Source organism: Monodelphis domestica, chromosome 2 (assembly GCF_027887165.1).
Source record: "Monodelphis domestica isolate mMonDom1 chromosome 2, mMonDom1.pri, whole genome shotgun sequence".
Classification (NCBI taxonomy): Eukaryota; Metazoa; Chordata; class Mammalia; order Didelphimorphia; family Didelphidae; genus Monodelphis; species Monodelphis domestica.
Genome location: NC_077228.1, coordinates 112,425,713 through 112,447,234, shown reverse-complemented (window position 1 = coordinate 112,447,234; position 21,522 = coordinate 112,425,713). Strand labels below are relative to the sequence as shown.

Genomic DNA, 21,522 nt, shown 5'->3' with positions numbered 1-21,522 from the left:
TTTTCTCTAGGCTAAAGCTTTTTCCCAGTTCTTATAAATCTGGCTTCCAGCCCTGTCATCATACTTTTTCTGGACGGGCTTTGTCTTGTTAATGTCATTTCCTATTAAAATGAAATATTTATCAGTGTTCTTTTTTTTTTTTTTGGTGGCCAAGAATTGTAAACTGAAGGGGTGGCCATCAACTGGATAATGGCTGAGTAAGTTATGGTGTATGAATGTTACAGAATACTATTGTGTTATAAAGAATGATGAAGGGTCTAGTTTCAGAAAAACCTAGAAAGACCTATATGAACGGATGCAAAGTGAAATGAGTACAACCTAAACAGTAACAACAATATTGTTAAGATAATCAACTTGGACAGTAACAATAATATTGTTAAGATAATCAACTTGGAAAGATTTAGTAACTGATAATCAAAACAGCCAACCACAATTACAAAGAGCTCATGATGAAACATGTTATCTTCTTCTAGCTAAAGAACTGATGGACTTGGAATGCAGACTAAAGCATAATTTTCTCTTCCTTTCTTTTTTTAACAGAGGTTAATGTGGAAATGTGTTTTGCATGACTTCCTATTTGTTATGGGCTCTGTTTTTCTTGACTTCTCAAAGAATAAGAAAGGAAGAGGGGAAGGGAAAGAATTTGGAATTGAAAAGTAAACAGAATCAAAAAGTCTCTGTGCTTTAAAAATCAAATCTCTATAAAATAATTTTTTGAACATTTCTATTAGAATGACACTGAATAGTAGGTTAAATTAGGTAGGATTCTAATTTTTTAAATTTGGCTTGACCAACCCACGAGCAATTAGTATTTTTTCAATTATTTACTTCTGACTTTATTTGTGTGAAAAGTAGTTTGTAATGACATTTATATAATTCCTGGGTTCCATCTTGGCAGGCAGACAAACAAGTATTCTATGTTACCTTATTATTAAATAAATTATATATTAAAGAAACAGAGTTTCTTTTTCTGTCTCTTGCTGCTGGACTTTGTTGATAATATATAGAAATGCTGATGATTTGTATGGATTTATTTTGATTCCTACAACTTTGCTAAAAATTGTTAATTATTTCAACTAGTTATTTAGTTGCTTCTCTTGGATTCTCTAAGTATACCATCATACCGTCTACAAAGTGTATCTGATTGTGTACATTATACAATGATAGTTTTGTGGCAGGAATAAGCATTTATGTATCACCTACTATGTGCTAGGTGATATATTAAGTGTTATATTGGGGATACTCATGGAGAAAGTTAGAAGCCCTGGGTTGCAGGATTACTTTATATAAGGATGATATTAGAAATTAAGTCTTGTTATATTAGTGTAGCGGTAAGAAGTAGAGAAGCTGATTTGAGAAAAAAAATTGGAGTTTCAAACTGAGCTGAAACAGTGTCAATTTCAAATGTGGACAGTATGTGTGGGAGGTCTAACAGTTTTTCTGTGACAGTTACTCTCTCTCTGTGGGGTAGTTGGTCTCTAGTAGTTGTCAGAGTCACAGACTCTCTCTCAGAGTTCTGGGAGCAGGTAACATTTTCTCTCTCTCACTCTCTCTCACTGTCTGAGGTAGAAGGAAAGGAGGGAAGGACCTGAAGGAGCTAAGTGTTTTCCTTTTCCAACTTGGGAAACACTAGTAGCTTTCTATTGCTGTTTTTATAGATTGTTTTAACTGAGAACAACAACAACAACAAAAAAAGACCTGGTCTTTGGTTTGGACTCTGAGTCTGTTAAGGAGATGAACTTGGAGATGAAGTTAAAAATTATAAAGATAATAGCATTAGTTTATTTAGAATAGTAAAATTTTAGGTTAGTCAGATCAGGAAGGATCAGTGTAGCCTGTGGAAACAGGAGAAGTGATTCCTTGTGGAACCAGGGAGTTTTATTTGGGTGGAGGTAGAATCCCTTAGAATTGGAAATCCTTTTATCCTTATATTTTCAATAAATATTTTGTTTTTTATAACAAGAGTCTCCTTAGTGTCCTTGTGCCTGACCCTGAAGAGTTCACTTATGAGTTTCACTTCACTGATATAAACTGAAGATACTTTATAAGTACAGCAAGAAGAGTATCTAAATCAGTTTATAAACCCATAATCAATCCATTGTTGTATTGTTTTTATAGTTTGCCTATTATTTTTATAGTATGAGCCCTTGTACCCCAAATCCCCATTATAACCAAAGATAACCAGATCAAGCTCTTACTGACTCTTCCTTCTTGACTTCCTCATCACCTATTCCAATTCCTTCAATCCCTTTTTCTTCTCTCATTGCTATAGCTAGCAATAATCCTCATATAAAAAAAAAGTCAGGCAAATTATAAACACATTTCAGAATCAAAAAGAAAGTTTATTCAAGCCAAGGCTTCTCCACTTTGATTCTGTACTCATGAAAACTTTATTTTCTCCAGCTGAAGTTTCTTGATTTCCAGGGAATATTTCAGTTCCTCTAGAGTCTGTCCACTGGCTTTCTGGTACTGAATCCATCTTTGCACAGTTTCACAAATGTTGTTTTCCTGAAATACACACTTGGGAAAGAAAGCAATATTATAGTTCAGTAGGGAACTGGGAGTTCATTACTCAAATGAAGCAGCAAATCTCTAGAGAAATGGAAACCTTGAGTGAGAGCTCAGAAATTCAGGAGCTCTTGAAGGGATTCTCATTATTGTCATGTTATAATAGAGTTGTTAGGGACCCTGGAGATCATCAAATCCAATCCTTTTATTTTTAAGTGGGGAAAATGAGACCCAAAGAGAAGGAAGTTTCTCAGGCAGGTAATAAAAAAATCTATAATGGAAATTGTTCTGATTATTAAAAAAATTACTAGAGAGGACAATCTCTGTGAAAATAAAATGCCTTTCATTCAGAGCTCCTGCAGATGTCTTTGAGAAAGTATGGTATAATAGAAGGAGTGCAAAATTTTGGGTCAGAAGACCTAAGTTTGAATCTGATGTCTTACTGCCTGTGTGATCTAGGGAAGGCTCTGAATTTCTCTGGGCCTTGTTTACCTATGAGTAAAATGAGGAGGTTGTACTAAAGGACCTTTAAGATCCCTTCCTTCTCTAAATCTATGATCTTATAATCAGCCCATAAATGGTGTCCTTTAGATTCTAAGCTAGAAGGGGATTTACAATTTGCTGTTAGTGACAGTACTACCTACTTATATTTAGGAAGGGGGAAAGCTACAAGGATGTCCTGAAAAATGCCAGAAAGGACAGAAACAAGCAAGAAGTCTTCGGATCTTTTAGACCATTTGATAAAAAGGCACTTCATAATACCCATGGGAAGTTAGGATTTCATTCGAAATTTGGTCTTATGTCTTTGCACTTAGGGATGGGAAAACCACAACATCCCAAGCTCTAATCATCATAAAACCACCAGCAATACACATCCCATTAGGTCTTATTGGAGAGACTCGTGGTGAGCAGGGAGACACTCTGGGTTGCAGGATTGTTCTGTGTATGAACCCTTGTACCCACAAGCCCCACTATACCTAAAGATAACCAGGTCAAACTGTTACTTACTGATGCTTCCTTCTTGACTTCCATCTTTTCACAAATGGGGGGCTCATGACTCCATTCTCCATCCATGCATTGCAAACTCTGGGCACCTATTAACTGGTACCTGGACCAAGAAATGAGATGGCAGCCATACTGAGTTGTAGTGGAGGGCTCTGTATCATTTAAGGGGGACAGAGCAAGTTCTGTAGGAAGTCCCTATCCTCTCCCAACACACACACACAGTCTCCATGAAAATAAAATGCCTTTCACTCAGAGTTCCTTCAGTATCTGGTTGTGTATACTACAAGGTAGTTTTGTGGTAGGAATAAACATTTACACAGCATCTATTATGTTCTAGGTGGTATACTAAGCACTTTTCAAATATTATCTCATTTGATTTTCACAACAAACCTAGAAGGTAGGTATTGCTATTCCTATTTTATACTTGAGAAAACTGAGGAAAACAGAGGTTAAAGACTTGCCCAGATTTATACATCCAGTATGTATCCAAGGTCAGACTTGAACCCAGGTCTTCCCAACTCCAGATGGATAGGCTTGACCATTCAGTGGATTCAAGATACACTAGTCATCTCTCATCTAGAAATAAAGTATGATCTGGAAGCTTCCTTAGTCAAGAAGTGGGAACTTCATGGAACCAAAAAGGAGCCCTTTGAAATAGGAAAAGAAAATTGCTTCTGGCTATCGAATGGAGCTGATCTAATATAATGAGCCTCAAGATAGAGCCCACTATGAAAATAGCTGACATTTCTATGGCACCTGAAGGTTTACAAAGTGCTTTACATCCAGCAAATTTGAACTACATAACAATACCACAAAGATGGTGTCAGATCTTAACCTGGAGTCAATGAACTTGCTTTTTAAACAATATTTTGATAACTATCTTTCAATGCAATTGGTCTCCTTTATAATCCTAAATATTTTATTTAATGCATTTAAAAGCATTATTCTGAAAAAGACTATAAGCTACCTATAGGGTTACCAGCAGGGTCCAGGACACACAAAAAAGTTCAGAATGTGACCCTTGGACAGGAGGTGTCCTTCCTATTCCTGTTGAAGGCAAAACCATCCTTTCAGACTCTCAAGTTCAATATTTGTGAAATGTCCTAGACTTTGCCCGCTCTCTCGCCCCAGATACCCAAATCAATTGATAAATTGTTCTCTACCCTTAAAACTTGTCTGGAATCTAAATCCTTCCCTCCAGCTACTTTAGTTCCAACCTTCATTGCCTCTTCTCTAGGTTACTGATTCCAGACATCCCATCCCACTCCCTCCAGCCCATCTCCCACCCTGCTGTCTAAGTACTTTTTCTTAAACTCATCTGACCATTAACTCCCTACTCAACCAACTACATTGCTTCCTATTGTCTCCAAGATAAAATATACATTCTTCTCTTTACCTCATAAAGCTCCACATGATCTGGTCCCAAACTGTTTCCAGTCTTATTGGACATTATTCCTTCCCTTACACTCTGATATAGTCAAACTGGCCATCTCTGTTTCTGGTACACGACACTCCATCCCCCATCTTTTGCACTGGCTATCCCATGTCTAGACTATACTCCCTTGCCTTCATAGAATCTCTCTTCCTTTAAAAGGTAGCTCAGGGGGGCAGCTGGGTGGTTCAGTGGATTGAGAGCCAGGCCTAGAGACAGGAAGTCCTAGGTTCAAATCTGACCTCAGACACTTCCCAGCTGTGTGATCCTGGGCAAGTCACTTGACCCCCATTGCCTAGCCCTTACTGCTCTTCTGCCTTGGAACCAATACACAGTATTGATTCTAAGACAGAAGATAAGGGTTTCAACAAATAAAATAAAGTAAAATAAAATGTAGCTCAGACACCACAGGCAAGAATCCTTGCCTGATCCCCTCAACTCCTAGTGCTTTCCAACTACCCTATATTTAACAGTGTTGTTGATGTTTGTTTTTATTGATTTTATATTTTATATGTAATTAACTTCATATTAATAATATATAACTTTATATTAATTTTAAATATTATACTTATGTTGTGTGTTTTATATGTACTTGTCCCCTCCATTGGAATGAAAGCCTTCTTAAATTGGAAATATAAGAGATATAATAATGTTTTATTCTTCATATTTGTTTATATTCTTCAGGCTATTTCCTAATAACCACACTTAAATATCTATATCATATTTATTATGTGTCAGGCACTATGCTAAGTACTTTATAATTATTATCTCATTTGAAACTCACAACTACTCCCCAATAGGTGCTCTCATTAAACCCATTTTATAGATGATGAAGCTGAGGTTAAAAGATTTTTCCAATATCATATAACTCATAAATTTTGAACTTAGGTCTTCCTGCCTCCAGGCCCATTACTCCATCCACTGTACTACCACTGTGTATGGTCTAGGTCTGTGTTGGTGAACCTATGGCACACATGCTGTGTGTGTGGGTGCTTTTCCCTTCCCCTTCTCTAACACGCCTTAAGACATTTCTCTCATCACCCATCCCTTTGTCCGGGAGTCCAATGGGAGCTTTTCCTCCCTCTCCTGCCTGGGATAGGGCAGGGGGCTCACATGCGGGGTGAGGGTGTAGTTTGGGCACTTGGTCTCTAAAAGGTTCACCATTATTGGTAGGTGGTGCAGTAGATGGAGTGCTGAGCCTGGAGTCAGGAAGATTCATGACTCAGTAAGGGACACAGAGAATTCCAGAATATAAAATGTACAATTGTAATTACATAAAGTTTTAAAGCTTTTGCACAAACAAAAACAATATGGTTAAAATTAAAATGAAATAGGTAAAAATCTTTGACAAAAAAAAATCTTTTCAGCAAATGTCACTGAGAAGAATCTCATTTCCAAGATTTATGAGGAAGTAAATTCAAATTTATAGGAATAAGAGCCATTTTCTGATTATGAAACCTGAAGGATAAGAATAGTCAATTCCCCCCCAAAAGAAATCAAAGCTATCAATTTTAATTTAATATTATTAAAATGTTAATTTATTATTAATAAAATATTAATTTATTTTAAGATCCTTAAAATTACTAGTAATCAGAAAGATAGGAATGAAAATATCTCTGAGATTCTATACCAAATCCTTCCGATTAGCAAGGCTGACCAAAAAAAGAAAAATGACAAATGCTGGAGGGAGTATGGGAAATAAGTACATTGATTAACATTGTTGGTGAAGCAACAAATTGGCCTAACCATTCTAGAAAACAATTTGGAAATATGTTCTAAAAAAATAGTATATATATGCCCATTGATTTAGTGGCAGAGGCCTCTACTTCAAATATATTTAAAGAAAATGGAAAGGAGAAAAACATTTATATCAACTCTTTTTCTAGTGACAAAGGAATGATGCTCATCAAACAGGGAATAGCTAAATAAATCATGTAAATAAAATGGGATGCCATTTTGCTGTAAGAAATTATGAAAAAGGCAGTTTCAGAGAAGCCTCAGAAGACATAAATTGATACATACATAGCGAAGTGAATAGAAAAAGAAAAATAATTTAAACAATAACAACACTGAAAAAATAAGCACTTCTAGAAGACCTGATGCAATGACCAGCCATGATTCCAGAGGACTCATGATGAAGTATGTTCCCTTCTTTTGACATAGAGGTGATGGGCACAGGGGGCAGATTGAGAGACATGTTTTTGGACCTGTCTAGGGCAGGAATTCATTTTGTTTGACCATATTTGTTACAGGGTTTTAAATTTTTTCTTTTTCAGTGGAGAAGAGTGGGAGGAAAAGAAAATTGAAACTTGCTAATTAAAAAACTAAAATTTAATTAAAATAAATAAAGCTTGTCTGGATAGAATTTAAAGGAAATGGGATCCTCCCCCTCTCCAATACCCACTCCTGTCTCAGAACAGATAATCAGATTGCTATTCCACTACGTATGGAGAGATGTGGATAGCCATGGCAATAGACTAGACCTGCTTCAGAGCCAGAAAAGAGCAGGGAGAGTTAAGACAGAGAAAGTAGGAATCCAGAGGGATAAAGTTGAGCCCAGGTAGGGACTTTAGCTATGTTTCTCCTTGAGACAAGTAAATCATGAGAGCTGGGAGAGAGGGGAGCCTAATGCTCCTGTTTTCTGTTAGAGGAATAATGGAAATCAAATTACTCATGGGGCAGCTAGGTCTTGCACTAGATAGAATGGCAGCCCTTGACTTAGGAGGACCCAAGTTCAAATCCAGCCTCAGACATTTACTGGTTGTGTGTCTCTGGGCAAATCGTTTGCCTGAGTTTCCTCATCTGTAAAATGAGCTGAAGAAGGAAATGGCAAACCACTCCAGTATCTTTATCAAGAAAACACCAAATGGGGTCACAAAGAGTCAGACATACTTGAAACAAATAAGCAGAATCATTCTTAGAGTCAAAAGAAGATTTAGACTCCAGTCTCAGCTTTAACACTGAAGGGGCATGTGAGTGACCATGTGAAAGGCACATAATTTCTCTGAGCCTCAGTTTCCTCCTTTATAAACAAGATTATTATGAATATAGATCTCTGTAAAATCCAACCACAAACTCTTTAAAGCACTAAAGAAACAAAATATTATCATCACCCCATAATGAGTTAGGATCTTGGTATCTTACTTACCCATCATTACAATAGAAAGTAACATTTGACCCTGAATTGAAGTCTCTTGCTTTAAAATGGCCAAGCTTTGGCTTCCTGGGAGGTGGACATTGTCCTTGAAAAAAAAAAAGTCATAAGTGAACATTAAAGCAAGGTACAAAAGCCATTTCTAGGCACTGGGGTTACCCTTCCTCATCATCCTTTGCCTTCTTAAACCTTAATGAGTGAGCAAAAAGTGTTATTTATTCCTCCCCTTTAATCCAAATATCAGGTTTTTTGTGCATCAGAATTCTTTGTCACAAACGCTATGTGAATTTGGAAGCCAGATCCATTCTGGTTAGTGCCAAAAGAAAGAAAACAAAAACCCATCACAGGGGCAATTAATATCAATGTATTTATTTGCTGAACATTTATTGAGTACCCATGCTTTAGAAGTAATCACCTGGAAGAGAGGACTATGTACATGCAATCCTTTGAAAGAAGTTGTGGTAAGAACTCAGAGTGAGAGATAACTTAAAACAGGAGAAAGAAGTATTCTGGGAATTGGGAGCCCTGGCTATAGTTCTGGGGCTGCCACTTATTAGTTATGTAATTTTGAGAAAGCCCAAGCCTCAGTTTCCTCATCTGTAAAAGTGAAAGTGGAGAGTACAAGGAGAGGGAGCAATAGATGATGTCCACGGCTATTTGCAGAGTTATAAAACTTGTGACTCTATATGTTGCTCATGATTATAGGTTCACTGCTGATTGGAGGACTGACTGGCTAAGCAGAGGATGGTTCAGGAATGTAGGGAATTATAGAATTCACAGAATTTGATTTTTGTAACATAATTCAGGCCATCCAGGCCAAAACTAGACATGAAAGAAATGCCAGCTCTAACATACCCAACAAATGGTCATCTACTTCTATTTAAAGGAGGGTAGGAGGGGGGTGCAGCTGGGTAGCTCAGTGGATTGAGAGTCAGGCCCAGAGATGGGAGGTCCTGAGTTCAAATATGACCTCAGACACTTCCTAGCTGTGTAACCTTGGGCAAGTCATTTAACCCCCATTGCCTAGCCCTTGCCACTCTTCTGTCTTAGAACCAATACACAGTATTGATGCTAAGATGGAAGGTAAGGGTTTAAAAAAAAAATTAAAAATTAAAATAAAGGAGGGCAGAACCTGTCTCTTCTCTCATTCTCATTTAGATAGAAAGTGATTAATACAGAAAAGCATGGGAAGACTTATATGAATAGATGCTAAGTAAAGAAAGCAGAATCAGGAAAACAATATAGTCAATGGAAACAACAACAAGTTAAATGCTATGTAATTATCGTGACCAAACTTAGTTCCAAAGAAGAAATGAAAAATATAGCTTTAGAAACAGAAGACTCTGGGCACTGTGGCAATGGAAAATAAAGGTTGCAAGCATAGATGGACAGGGGCTTGAGAACAGAATCTTCCTGGGCCTGGTTGGGTCAGAACTCCTAGGGACAGTTGATTAACTGCCACTCTGGACCTGAGAGAGGAAGGAGAAGGGGTATGTGGGAATCATCTTGAAACCCATCCATCAAGATACTGGCCTTTTTAATATCTACTGGCTGTGGTGTCGAGTCATTCTTCAGGCTTCTGCTGGACAGTGATTGAAGAGTGGAATATCTGCTTGGAAGAGACCATCTGTGGACTTTACACCTGGGATTCCTGTTTCTGGCTCACCAAGGACTCCATTGCTACAGTACATAACATTGCATACATCGCTGGACTTAGTTGGATCTGTTTTTTAGGTTTATTGAACTGACTTTGTTCCTTTTTTTCTACTCTATCTTTTTAAATAGGAGATAGCTCTCAGGGCATTTGGATTGAAGGGATATATTTGGAAGAGAAAATTATATAAAAATCAAACATACCAATGATTTTTTAAAAGCTTGGAAACAGCTTAAGTGAATTAATCAGTGTATTAAATACATTCCCAAATAAAAGAAAAGTAAAAGCTAGACTCAGCCTCAGATACTTCCTAGCTGTGTGACCCTGGGCAAGTCACTTAATCTCTGATTGTCTGATAAAACAATCTACTGGAGAAGGAAATGGCAAACCATTCAGTATCTTTACCAAGAAAACTCCTTGGATAGTCATGGTCCAAGGGGTCACAAAGAGCTGGACACCACTGAACACCAAAAAAGGAATTACTGTAAAAAATAGGAATTACTAACTTAAGAAAAGTTATTTTGACTGACCTGAACCTGAGATGGGAGAGCTGAGACCCAGATAAAATGAGTCCTGTTTCTCCCTGGATTTATGGAGTTGAGGAAAAGAACTTCTCCTTGTCATGGAACTAAGCATAGGGTTGAATTAGCAAGGAACCTCAAGGGTTCAGATTAGAGTCAGATTCTACTGTTGACCAATATGGGAATGGACAACTGAGTGTTTGAAAGAGGTGAAGGAATACTTGGACCAGGCACAAGTTAATTGGACTCGGTAGTCTTGGAAGTGATATTTTTTGTACCTGAAAGTGTTCTCACATTGTAGTAAAAGTTGTTTGTTCCTTAAATTCCCTGAGCATCTGCTAGATGTAGTACACTGCACATGTAGGAAAGGGGCATCCCTGGAGAAAAGGCAAGTTACTGGTCACAATGAGTACAGTCAGTCTTTGAAGCAGAAATTTCTACTTTCTTGGCCCCCGTGTCAGACAATAGAAAGTTACCCAAAAGAAATAGGGATGGAAACTCAGGCAAGAAGGTCCATTTGAAAGCTTCTTATCATATAGCACCCACTCTTATTACCCTGACACTCAATGCCCACCTAGCTGTTCCTTCTAGATAATAAGGTAGAAAACAGTGTCATGGCAGGTGGCAGATATCCAGTCCTTAGTGATTGCCCAAATAGATGCCCCTACCCCACAGCAGTGTTGTTAGGGCTCACTGGAGTCTCTCTTAAACTTACCTGTGCTACAGATGGGAAGGGGAGGTATCCACATGTGGTTCTTCTGGCACTGGCTCCAATTACTGCCCTTCAGGATGTAATCAGTGTCACATTCAAAAGTGACCACTTCCCCCTCAGAAACAGGCTCCAGATTTGAGGAATTCATCTGACCATTAACCAGCACAGGAATAGGACAGTGGCCCACTAAAGGAGAAAATAGTCAGGGCCTCCAAAAGTGTTATATATCAGGGGGAGAGACAGGCTAAGGCCAAAACATCTAGCCTTTTTGGGAACAAAATGAAGAGCAACAGGGAATAACTATTCAAATTCAGTATGAACAAGAGCAAGAATGTGCTGGGGGTCAAAAAGTAAGCAACAAAAAAGTAGGAAGGAAGGAAAAGCTATCAGCAAAAAAACCCAAAAGACAGAAAAGGACCTGTTAGTCTTAGCGGACCACATGATGAATATAAATCAGTAATTATAGCTATAATTAAAAGACATTGAACAAAATGTTTTCCAATATCCCAACAGTGATAGAAGTGAAATTGTCCTCCTGCTGTATCTGTACTGATATACTCCGAAAGTTCAATGACTGGTTGGTTATATTTTAATGTTGATAATAACAACATCAATATGGCACTTAATAAAGCTAAAAAAAAGTCTTCTTCACAACAGTCTTGTGAAGTAGGGAGCATAAATACATTCCCATTATATAGATGAGGAAATAATAATGCTAATAGCCAGCATTTATATAGCACATATGTACCAGACACTATTCTAAGTGCTTTATTGTTATTATTTCATTTGAATTTCACAACCCTGGGAAGTAGGTGATATTATGACTCCCATTTTATTGAGGAGGAAATGATGGCACACCCAGGGAAGTGCTTTACCCAATATTATATATACTTTTGCTTGGTCCAATCCATCCTTCACTCTTCAGCCAAAAAGACTCCAAAAATGTACATCTTACCACATTAACTCCCTTTTCTATGAGCATCAATGGATCCCTCTTTGCCTTCAGGATTAAATATGAAGTCCTCTTTTTGGCATTTAAAAACCTTTTTTGTTGTTATTATTTAAAAATTATTTATTTGTTATTTAAAATTTTAAAAATAAAATCTTTATTTGTTATTTAAAAACCTTCATAATCTGCCCCCTTTGGAATTTTCCAGTTGTTTTTAATGCTTTATTGCCTCCACTCACTTTATCCTCCAATGTCATTGACCTCCTTGCAGTATCTAGAACACAACACTGTTTCCCATCTGTTTACCTTCACTGCCTGTCATGCCTAGGATACTCTAGCCCCAGCCTCTGTCTCTTAGTCTACCTTGACTACCTTCAAGACTACTCAGAGTCCACCTTCCAAAGGAGGGTTTTCTTAGTCCTCTTTCAGATTCCCTTTCATCTTCTATGTGCCTTTCATTATCCATGTGTTATCTCTACCATCAGGATCTAGGCTCTTGGAGGGAGGGGAAAGGCCTGCCTGGGTTTTTTCTGCCATTCTTTATACACTCCGCATTAGTACAGTCATTGAAGCCCAGTAAGTGCCTAATAAATGCTTGTTTACCCATCTGGTACTCAACCACAACCACAGGGTTTGTGACTTCATGTTCAGTGCTTTTCTGCTCTGGCATTCTGTTATTTTTGTTATCTACTTAGGCATAAAATAGTATCATATTAATAGAACTTGGAGTCAGGAAGAAGTGAGTTCAAATTCTGCCTCCAACACCAGGCAAGTCACTTAACCTCATTGAACTTAGGGCAACTCTTTAAAACTTATTTTCTAAGTCACTGAAATCACGATCTACATTGAGTCTGTATTGGGGAAAAGAGTTCCTCAGGCTGATGAAATTACAGGTCCATGGCTATTGACCTAGACTCAGAAAACCTGGAGAGGTGCCAATAACAGTCAGAAACAACTTCCAGATCTAAACTAGGTCACAAGGAGGAAACGCCTCTTCCAGCTTTAAATCTATGATCTTCTGATCTTCTGAAGCTGGTATGGTTTAGGCTAGTTTCATTGAGCTCATCTGTCATTTCAGTCATCCAGGTTTGAAATCTTGGAGATACACCCAAATCTTTATCATCTCCAGCCCCGCCCTATCCCTGATATCCAATCAGCTACCAAGTTTCGCTACTCTGCTCCTTTAACATCGCTGACATCTGTGCCTTGTTTCCCATTCATATGAGCGCCAATCCAGTCCAGGACTTTATCACCTCTCACCTGTACTATGGTAGTAGCATCCTCATTAGTGCCCCTTCCTCAAGTCTCTGGCCCTGCTCCCAATCCATCCTCCACAGTGGCCAGAGAGATATTCTGACCATGTTCCCTCCTGGCACAAAAAGGTCCATGACCCATAGGATCAAATACATGGGGAAACTGGCCAATGAAGGGCAAATCCTTAGTGCATGTGAAATACATTCTGCCTGTTGACAACCCATACGGAGATTTTATAATTCTGCTTCCAGAAACTTGTGAGCACTGTATATGTCATGAGATGGCTGTTCTCTGCTTAAGAATATGCACAGGTATAATTTCACATAAAAGTCCTCTGCCTGGCACTTTAAATCCTTTATAATCTGGCTTTAGCCTATCTTCGTAAGCTTATAATATCACTCTCCTTCACACCAGCGACATTCCAGCCAAACAGGCTTACTTTGATGTTTCTTATACACAACATTCCATCTTTCGTGTCCGTACCTTTGCATAGAATCTCCCCCGCTACCTGGAATGCACTCCCTCCTCATCCTTACTTTTTAGATTTCCTAGTTCAATTCAGATTGTAGTTCAAGGGCTCTTCTCCTCCATAAGGTCATGCTCGATCTCCCCCACCAAAATTACTGTCCTTTCTCTTGCTCATACTTTGTATTGCTTTACCTGCAGTGGAATGTAATCTGCTTGAGAACAGGGACTAGTTTTTTTTTTTGTCTTGTATCCTTGGGGGCTGGCACAATTCCAGTCACTTAGTGTGTGCTTAATTAAATAGTTGGTTGGTAGAGAAGAAAAGGCAAAGGGTAATTGTTTATGATTTCCCCCCTTAAAAAAACTCCCTGGCTCCCCCAGAGGAAATAAACTTAAATTATAAAAACATTCAATTCAATGTTATGAAGAATTTATAGTCAACAGGTATACTTAATTTGATAACAGTTACTCAGCTATGTGTTGTTACTGAATATTTTCATCCCTAGAGAGATCTTTAAAAATAGGTATATGAATAAATGGAAATTATATAAACATAATTAATATATTTACATAAATATGTATTTATATAATGGATTTATTTAAACTTAAATTTAATTGAATTTATTAGTTAAATGTAAATTATATAAATGTAAAGAATTGATATGAAATATAAATTATATAAGTATATTTATATAATAAATTATATGAAAATATATAAAAATAAATTAAATTATATAATTTCCCATAATAAAGATATAAATATAAATATAGAATTGATATATAAATATAAAAGTTTATTTTTTAGTTTCTCTAAAAGCAGAACTCGATTCCTTAGCTCTTTTCTAGCCACACTAGTATTGTCTATTAGCTTTTTCATATAAATCTATGTACAAAAGCAAGAGAAACAGGCTCACAGTGGCATATGGGTGCTGGAGAGTCCCACTCCAAGGAAGTATTATTATAGAGAAGTTCTTTCTTCCCTACCAGGTGGTATCCCTTGATACAGATGTAAGTTCCCAGAACGTTTCCTTCCATACATGTTCCTACAAGAATGCTATTGTTGACTGGAGGAGGACTGGGACAATCCTCTATGGAAGAGAAAGAGAAAAAGACATTACTCAAGATTCAGGAAGGAATGGCATCCTTATTGGGCTCTTAGACCTCCATTGCAGCCTTGCTTCCCTCTTGACTGAGACTTTGGATGCTGGTTCATGTCTGCATCCATTCAATCTGTTTCTAACCCAGATCCTTTCTTCCATAACGGGTTTCCAAATGCAGGACAATCTCCTACTTTTGTGCAGATTAAAAGAGCATCAGGGTTTTCCCTGAACTCAAGTTCAAAGTCCTCTCAACCTGGCTAAAATCAGATGGTCATCCAGGACCTTCGAGCATAGCATTTCAATCCCACTCACTCTCTTCCCTCCCCGATCCCATCTCTGGGGAGAGGGAATAAATGATTCGGAATTGCCTCTTTGGATGGAGTTATAGAATATTGACCGAACTCCTACAATATACAGAGGTTCGAGGTGCTATTGATGTTGCATGGCAAGAAAGCAGGTCCTTTTATACCCAAGTCTGATCTAAGGTGCCCCATTAACAGAACTTGAGAAGAAATAGACTTACCTCCTGAGGTAGGGAGCAGCCATTCAGTAACCAGAATGCAGGATATGAGCCAAGACTTCATCTGATCGTTTCAGGATTGAGATTGCAGCCAAGGTACCTGCTTTCAATAGAAAGAAATATTCTGTTACTCTATGGGACCAGAAGAGATCTCTGTTTTCCCCTGGCTCTACTACAAGGGGAAATCTAAAGGTCACTTAGGCCAAGAAAGTGTCCCCTAAGACAAAAAATGAGCAAACACAGGAAAACAGTATCAGAGGCAAAAGGTAGCCTTTGCAAAAATAGAGAGGAGTAGAAAAGCAGCCAAGACCATTAAAAAACAATCACCACCACCACCACCTAGTTTCTGGAAATACCTGGTTTCTGGGAATAGTGAACCAGGCTGACCATCACCTTTGTACCCCAAACTTAGCTTCAGTTCACAGATCTGGTCCATGGGCTGTGCTATCGATCTTGGTCAATATTTGTCAATAGTTATCTTCCACCCCTGCCTGATGAAAGGTCAAGACCAAAGAAGCTGAAGTTGGCCATGAGAAGGCAAAAAGGGGAAGGGTAGAAAAGCAAAGGTGTGTACTAGCTCCCTCTCCTAACCCTAACCCTAACCCTAACCCTAACCCTAACCCTAACTCCTTGGCTGTTGCCCTGTGGTCCTTCCCTCCTTATCAGTGAGTTCACTTCCTAAAACCATAAGCACTCCTGCATTCTAGAAAGGATGGATTCTTGCCCCATCTAATGGAGAGAAGAAAGATCTCCTTTTGTGAGGAAAGTGATCCAAGTTTGGTGAGAGTCTGCAACCTTCCAGCAAAGGGTCATCTCTCTGTATCCTGTTGATTCTTATTAGTTTTATTCCCCAAAGAGGAAGCAGGGAAATTTTTTAAAAATGAGAGTTCCAAAATCTTACAATGAGCTACTGTCCTGATTTTCCAGGACTGAGCTCAGATGGATTAATTTTTTAGTCCAGTTTTGGACAACAAAACCTCATTGAAGAGTGAGTGGAAAGAACAGCTCGAGGCTAGAACTGAAAACATGTGAAAGTTCTGGATAAAAAGGGATATTCTGCCATAGTCTCAGGAATAGGGAGTCTGAGTGGTTTGGAAAGAACTTTCAGTTTCTGACTGTGCAACAGTGGGGTTATGGGTTTTATAAGGAATGAGAAGAAAAGTAAAATGTTTACATTCAACAACTTCACACTAACACTGTCTAGTAAGGCCCTATACTAGATGATGGGATGTACAAACAAAAACTGAATAAGTCTCTGCCCTTACAGAGTTTGCAATCTGGGGGGCAGTAATACAATACATGTATAAGTAAAAAAGTAAAAAGTAAAGTATGTTCAAAGTCATTTTATAAAGGATAGAGTGCTAATAACTGGGAGAGTAAAGAAAGGCTTTATGCATTTGAACTGTACTTAGAGAAAATCTAGAGATTTTACAAGGCAGAGATGAAGTGGATATGTATTATAGACATGAGGTATTGCTTGCAAAACATAAGGAAGCAGTAGTTGGGATATTATGTGTAAATAGGAGGTCAGTTAACTGTAAGAGAATGTATAAAGGAGAGAAATATGAAGTACTCCTAGAAATATGAGTGGGGACAAGACCAAATGGCATCTGGCAGGTCAAGAATCTTAGGGGAAATAAAAGAAAAGAGTGGCAAGGAAAAGGACCAATGATTAACAGATATTGAACTATTCTACAAATTGGCAATCATCAAAATTACTTGCTACTAAGTTAAAAGAGAGAAAAAAAGTTTATTAATGGAATTGATTTGGTAATTAAAATCTAGAAGCAGTTGAACATTGTGTATAATGAACCCAGAGACTCCAAGAATATAATATAAGGATACATTCTTTGACAATCCTGTGAAAACAAGAAAGCAGTCAGGAAGAAACTAGGCTCATCTCAAGCCATATATCACAAATAGTTTGAAACAGACAAAATACAAACTAAATACAAAAAGCTAAATTATAAACAAATCAGAGGACAAGAGAACAAGAAATATTTTTTACAACCACGACTAGGGAAAAGTGTTTTTTTTTTTTTGCCAAAAGAGATGATTGTAAATGATAAAATGGATAGTTAATACATAAAATTGAAAAGCTATTACATGAGCAAAATCAATACAGGTAGAATTAGAAGGAAAACAGTGGAAAAAATCTTTGAAATAAATTTATTTTTACAATGGTTTGACGTCTAAAAATTATAGTGGCATTTCTTTGTAGCCATGCAGAAGTCAAATATCCAGCTGCCACCAGTGAATGAACGAGATGATGCAGAGCATTGAAGGTAGAGAAGGCTTCATGGTGAAAGTTCTGGGCTTGTCCTGGTTCCGCTTACCTGATGGAGTTCAATGCTTCTTGTAATGCAAAATTCAAATGGGCAATCATTTCATTTGTACTCAAAAAAGCAACCCAAGAAGTGTTTGTTAAACTTGAACTAGATGAAATCAAATTGATATGAGAAAGAGAGAGACAGACAGACAGACAAACAGACAGAGACAGAGAGACAGAGACAGAGACAGATATGTTGGGATATATGGGATACAGATATGTTGAAGTTTTCAAGTCAAACAACATTAAAATGAATTGGATGTTAAAATATACTGGTCCAAATAGTTCTAATGCTGCCAATGATGGCTTTGTGAACCTTAGAGGATTCTCACTTGGCTTTGGCAAGGAAGAAATTGTTTATTTTTTTTCAGGGCTGGAGGTTGTACCAAATGAGATAACATTGCTGGTGGACTTCCAAGGATGAGGACAGGGGAGGACTGCATTCAGTTTTCTTCACAGGAAATAGCCAGAAAGGCTCTAAAGAGACCCAAGGAAAGAATAGAGCATAAGTACCCTGAAATCTGCAAGAGCGGCTTGGCAGAAGTTAGTGCATGTTATAATCCTCCTCAAAAGCTAATGACTATGCAGTGGCCAGGTCCTTGTGACAGTTTTGGAGCTGGCAGAGGCTATAACAGCCTTAGTAGAGAAACTGGGTTTGAAAGAATGAGGGTGCCTAGAGGCTTTGGAGACTATGATGACTACAATAATTATAATGATGGATATGACTTTAGGCCTTATAGATTTGGAAGAGACCTCAAACACTGTTTTTCAGGAAAGTCTGAACATAGATATAGAGATGGTGGGTCCACTTTCCAGGGTACAACAGGCTATTTTGTGCACATGAAAGAATTCCCTTACAGAGTCACTGAAAATGCTATTTACAATTTATTTTCTTACCAGTCAACCCTTTTAGAGTATGGATTGAATTTGGGCCTAATAAGGGCCTGCAGATTGAGAGCCAGGCCTAGAGATGGAAGATCCTGGGGTCAAACCTGGCTTGAAACACTTTCTAGCTGTGTGACCCTGGGCAAGTCACTTATCCTCTATTGTCTAGCCCTTACTGCTCTTTTGCCTTAGAATTGATACTTAGCATTGATTCTAAGTGGAAGGTAAGGGTTTCTTAAGAAAGAAAGAAAGAAAGAAAGAAAGGAAAGAAAGAAAGAAAGAAAGAAAGAAAGAAAGAAAGAAAGAAAGAAAGAAAGAAAGAAAGAAAGAAAGAAAGAAAGAAAGAAAGAAAGAAAGAAAGAAAGAAAGAAAGAAAGAAAGAAAGAAAGAAAGAAGAAAGAAAGAAGGAAGGAAGGAAGGAAGGAAGGAAGGAAGGAAGGAAGGGAAGGAAGGAAGGAAGGAAGGAAGGAAGAAAGAAAGAAAGAAAGAAAGAAAGAAAGAAAGAAAGAAAGAAGAAAGAAAGAAAGAAAGAAAGAAAGAAAGAAAGAAAGAAAGAAAAGAAAGAAAGAAAGAAAGAAAGAAAGAAAGAAAGAAAGAAAGAAAGAAAGAAAGAAAGAAAGAAAGAAAGAAAGAAAGAAGGAAGGAAGGAAGGAAGGAAGGAAGGAAGGAGAGGAAGGAAGAAGAAAGAAAGAAAGAAAGAAAGAAAGAAAGAAAGAAAGAAAGAAAGAAAGAAAGAAAGAAAGAAAGAAAGAAGAAGAAAGAAAGAAAGAAAAGAAAGAAAGAAGAAGAAAGAAAGAAAGAAAGAAAGAAAGGAAGGAAGGAAGGAAGGAAGGAAGGAAGGAAGGAAGGAAGGAAGGAAGGAAGGAAGGAAGGAAGGAAGAAAAAGGAAGGAAAGAAAAAAGAAGGAAGAAAAGAAGGAACGAATGGAAGAAAGAAAAGAGAAAGAGGGAAAGAAAGAGTGAAGGAAAGAGAGAAACAAAGAAATTGGATCTGATGGTAGAGTGATTGGAGAAGGAGATGCTGAATTTGCTACTTACTTAGTAGCTGTTGGCAGCCATGTCAAAAGACAAAACAAATGTGCAGCACAAATATGTAGGTCTCTTCTTGAATGCTACAGCAGGAGCAAGTGGTGGTGTTCATGGTAGCCATATGATGGGAGGGATGGGATCATTGAGCCAATCCACTTATGGTGGTCCAGCTAGTCAGCAGCTGAGTGGAGATTATGGAAGAGGCTATAATGTTCAAAGCAGCATGAGTGGATATGATCAGGTTTTATAGGAAAACTCGTTATTTTTAATCAAACATTGCAAAGAGCAATGACCAGCAGTGATTACAGTAGCAGAAGCTATGCATCTATGGGAGTGAATGGAATGGGAGGGATGTTTGGCTTGTCCAGTATGAGTGGTGGATGGGGTAGGTAATCCTGATCAATGACTTTTGGTCAACTTAAAAAAAAAAAACCCAGAAGTTTAACAGTTTTGCAATACAAGCTTGTGATCTATGTTTACTGAATGAAGCAAAATCAGGTTTAGTTAAAAAAAAAACTGAGGTTCTATATTCTTGAATGCATAAAAACATTCATCTCTGATATAATAACCAAGCCAAGTAGAGACTATAACTGTTAAACAATCTCAGCTTTCTCAAGGTAGTTATGTTGTAGGCGTGTACTTAAACAGTAAGTATATTTAAGTCGAAACGGTTTCAATTACGTTAAATGTTGCTCTTATACCGCATTACATGGAACACTTCGCAATGCATGTTTAGAGACAAATTTTTTTGTAAAACAAATATAGGAGCTGTGTTTGTGATTCAAAAGTGAAACATGTGGCATATTTGTTCTAGTTTATTTCATTTGCTATCCTGTAAGGCTCTTCCATTCAAGCTTCTGGTTTGTTTGTTTGTTTTAAGTTAAGGAGGGCAATTTTGAGATGTAATATAGCTACTTTAAGTTTTTGATCTTGATGTTTGTATTAAATTCCAAGTCCTTGATTTAGATCTTTCATTGTATTGTGATTTTGCTGTATTGCACCAAGTAAAACTTGCTAAATTAATCTCCCTTTCAAAAATTAAAAAAATATATATACGGAATATAGGCATAGATGTACATGAGAGTCACTCTAATAGTAAAAAGAGAACAGGAGATAGATGTCAAAAATGCAAGCTATCAACAACCGTATTAAAAAAGCTCCAAATCACTAATAATAAAAGAAATGCAAATTAAGATAACTCATGTTATTAGGATAGACAAAGAAGAGGTAAAAAAGAGAAAAATTACAGTTGTTGGAAGAGCTATGGGAGAATAGATAGATTAATGCACTATTGATGGAGCTCTGAATTGATTATACCATCATGGAATGGAATTAAGAGTATCTCCAAAAGTTGCCAAACCATATATATTCTTTGATCCATTAACACTACTGTTAGACCTATACTTCAATGAGGTCAATAACATAAAGAGCCCTAATGTACAAAAATATCTATTGCAATATTTTTTGTTGTAGGAAAGAATGAGAATCAAAGTGGGTCTGAATCAGTTGAGGAAAAACTAAATAGTATATGCTATATAAATATAATGGAATATTATCATATCATAAGAAATGACAAATTAGGTGGTTTCAAAAAGAAGCTGGGAAGTCTTATATGAATTGATACAGAGTGAGGTGAGCAGAACCAAGAGAATGATTTTAAAAATAATTATAATGATGCAAATGAAAACAATTTTGAAAGAATTTGGAAATCTATTCAATGCAATGACCAATCATTACTCCAAAATACTGATGATGACTGAGCGAGGGGGGAAGGACCTAACTGTACAAAAATATTTATGACAGCCCTTTTTGTGGTGACAAAGAATTAGAAATTGAGGAGATGTTCATTAACTGGAGAATGGCTGAATACATTTTGGTACATGCTGGTGATGGAGTACTATTGTGCCGTAAGAAATGATGAACAGGATGATTTCAGAAAGAACTGTAAAGACCTATATGAACTGATGCAGAGTGAAATAAAAAGAACCAGTAGAACATTGTACAAT

General features: G+C 37.4%; 1 protein-coding gene and 1 pseudogene across 2 annotated transcripts; one reads left to right on the top strand and one right to left on the bottom strand.

Moving 5' to 3' along the window:
• Positions 1–2,321: 2,321 nt before the first annotated feature.
• Positions 2,322–15,739, bottom strand: C4BPB (complement component 4 binding protein beta). Of its 2 annotated transcripts, none has more exons than XM_001372768.4 (7): positions 15,631–15,739; positions 15,278–15,377; positions 14,569–14,742; positions 10,990–11,172; positions 8,094–8,187; positions 3,517–3,616; positions 2,322–2,520 (listed from the first exon to the last, which is right to left on the bottom strand). In XM_001372768.4, the coding sequence occupies exons 2-7, from the start codon at positions 15,336–15,338 to the stop codon at positions 2,380–2,382; spliced, it is 753 nt and encodes a 250-aa protein (XP_001372805.2). In that variant the 5' UTR covers positions 15,339–15,377; positions 15,631–15,739; the 3' UTR covers positions 2,322–2,379. The 2 variants fall into 2 exon arrangements, with proteins under 2 accessions (XP_001372805.2, XP_056671825.1); XM_056815847.1 differs by lacking the exon at positions 15,631–15,739 and adding an exon at positions 15,585–15,603 and having other exon boundaries at positions 15,278–15,374.
• Positions 15,740–17,540: 1,801 nt separating this feature from the next.
• LOC100020189 (heterogeneous nuclear ribonucleoprotein H-like) lies at positions 17,541–19,808 on the top strand (annotated as a pseudogene).
• The last annotated feature ends 1,714 nt before the right edge of the window (positions 19,809–21,522 follow it).

Bases quoted from the DNA above. Each gene is read 5' to 3' on its own strand.
- C4BPB (XM_001372768.4), bottom strand. From the start codon at position 15,338: ATGAAGTCTTGGCTCATATCCTGCATTCTGGTTACTGAATGGCTGCTC. The intron at 11,173-14,568 runs GTGAGCCTGTTT...TTTCTCCTTTAG, and splicing joins TCCAGCACCCATATGCCACT to TGGGCCACTGTCCTATTCCT. The intron at 2,521-3,516 runs GTAAGTAACAGT...TTCTTTCCCAAG, and splicing joins AAGTCAAGAAGGAAGCATCA to TGTGTATTTCAGGAAAACAA.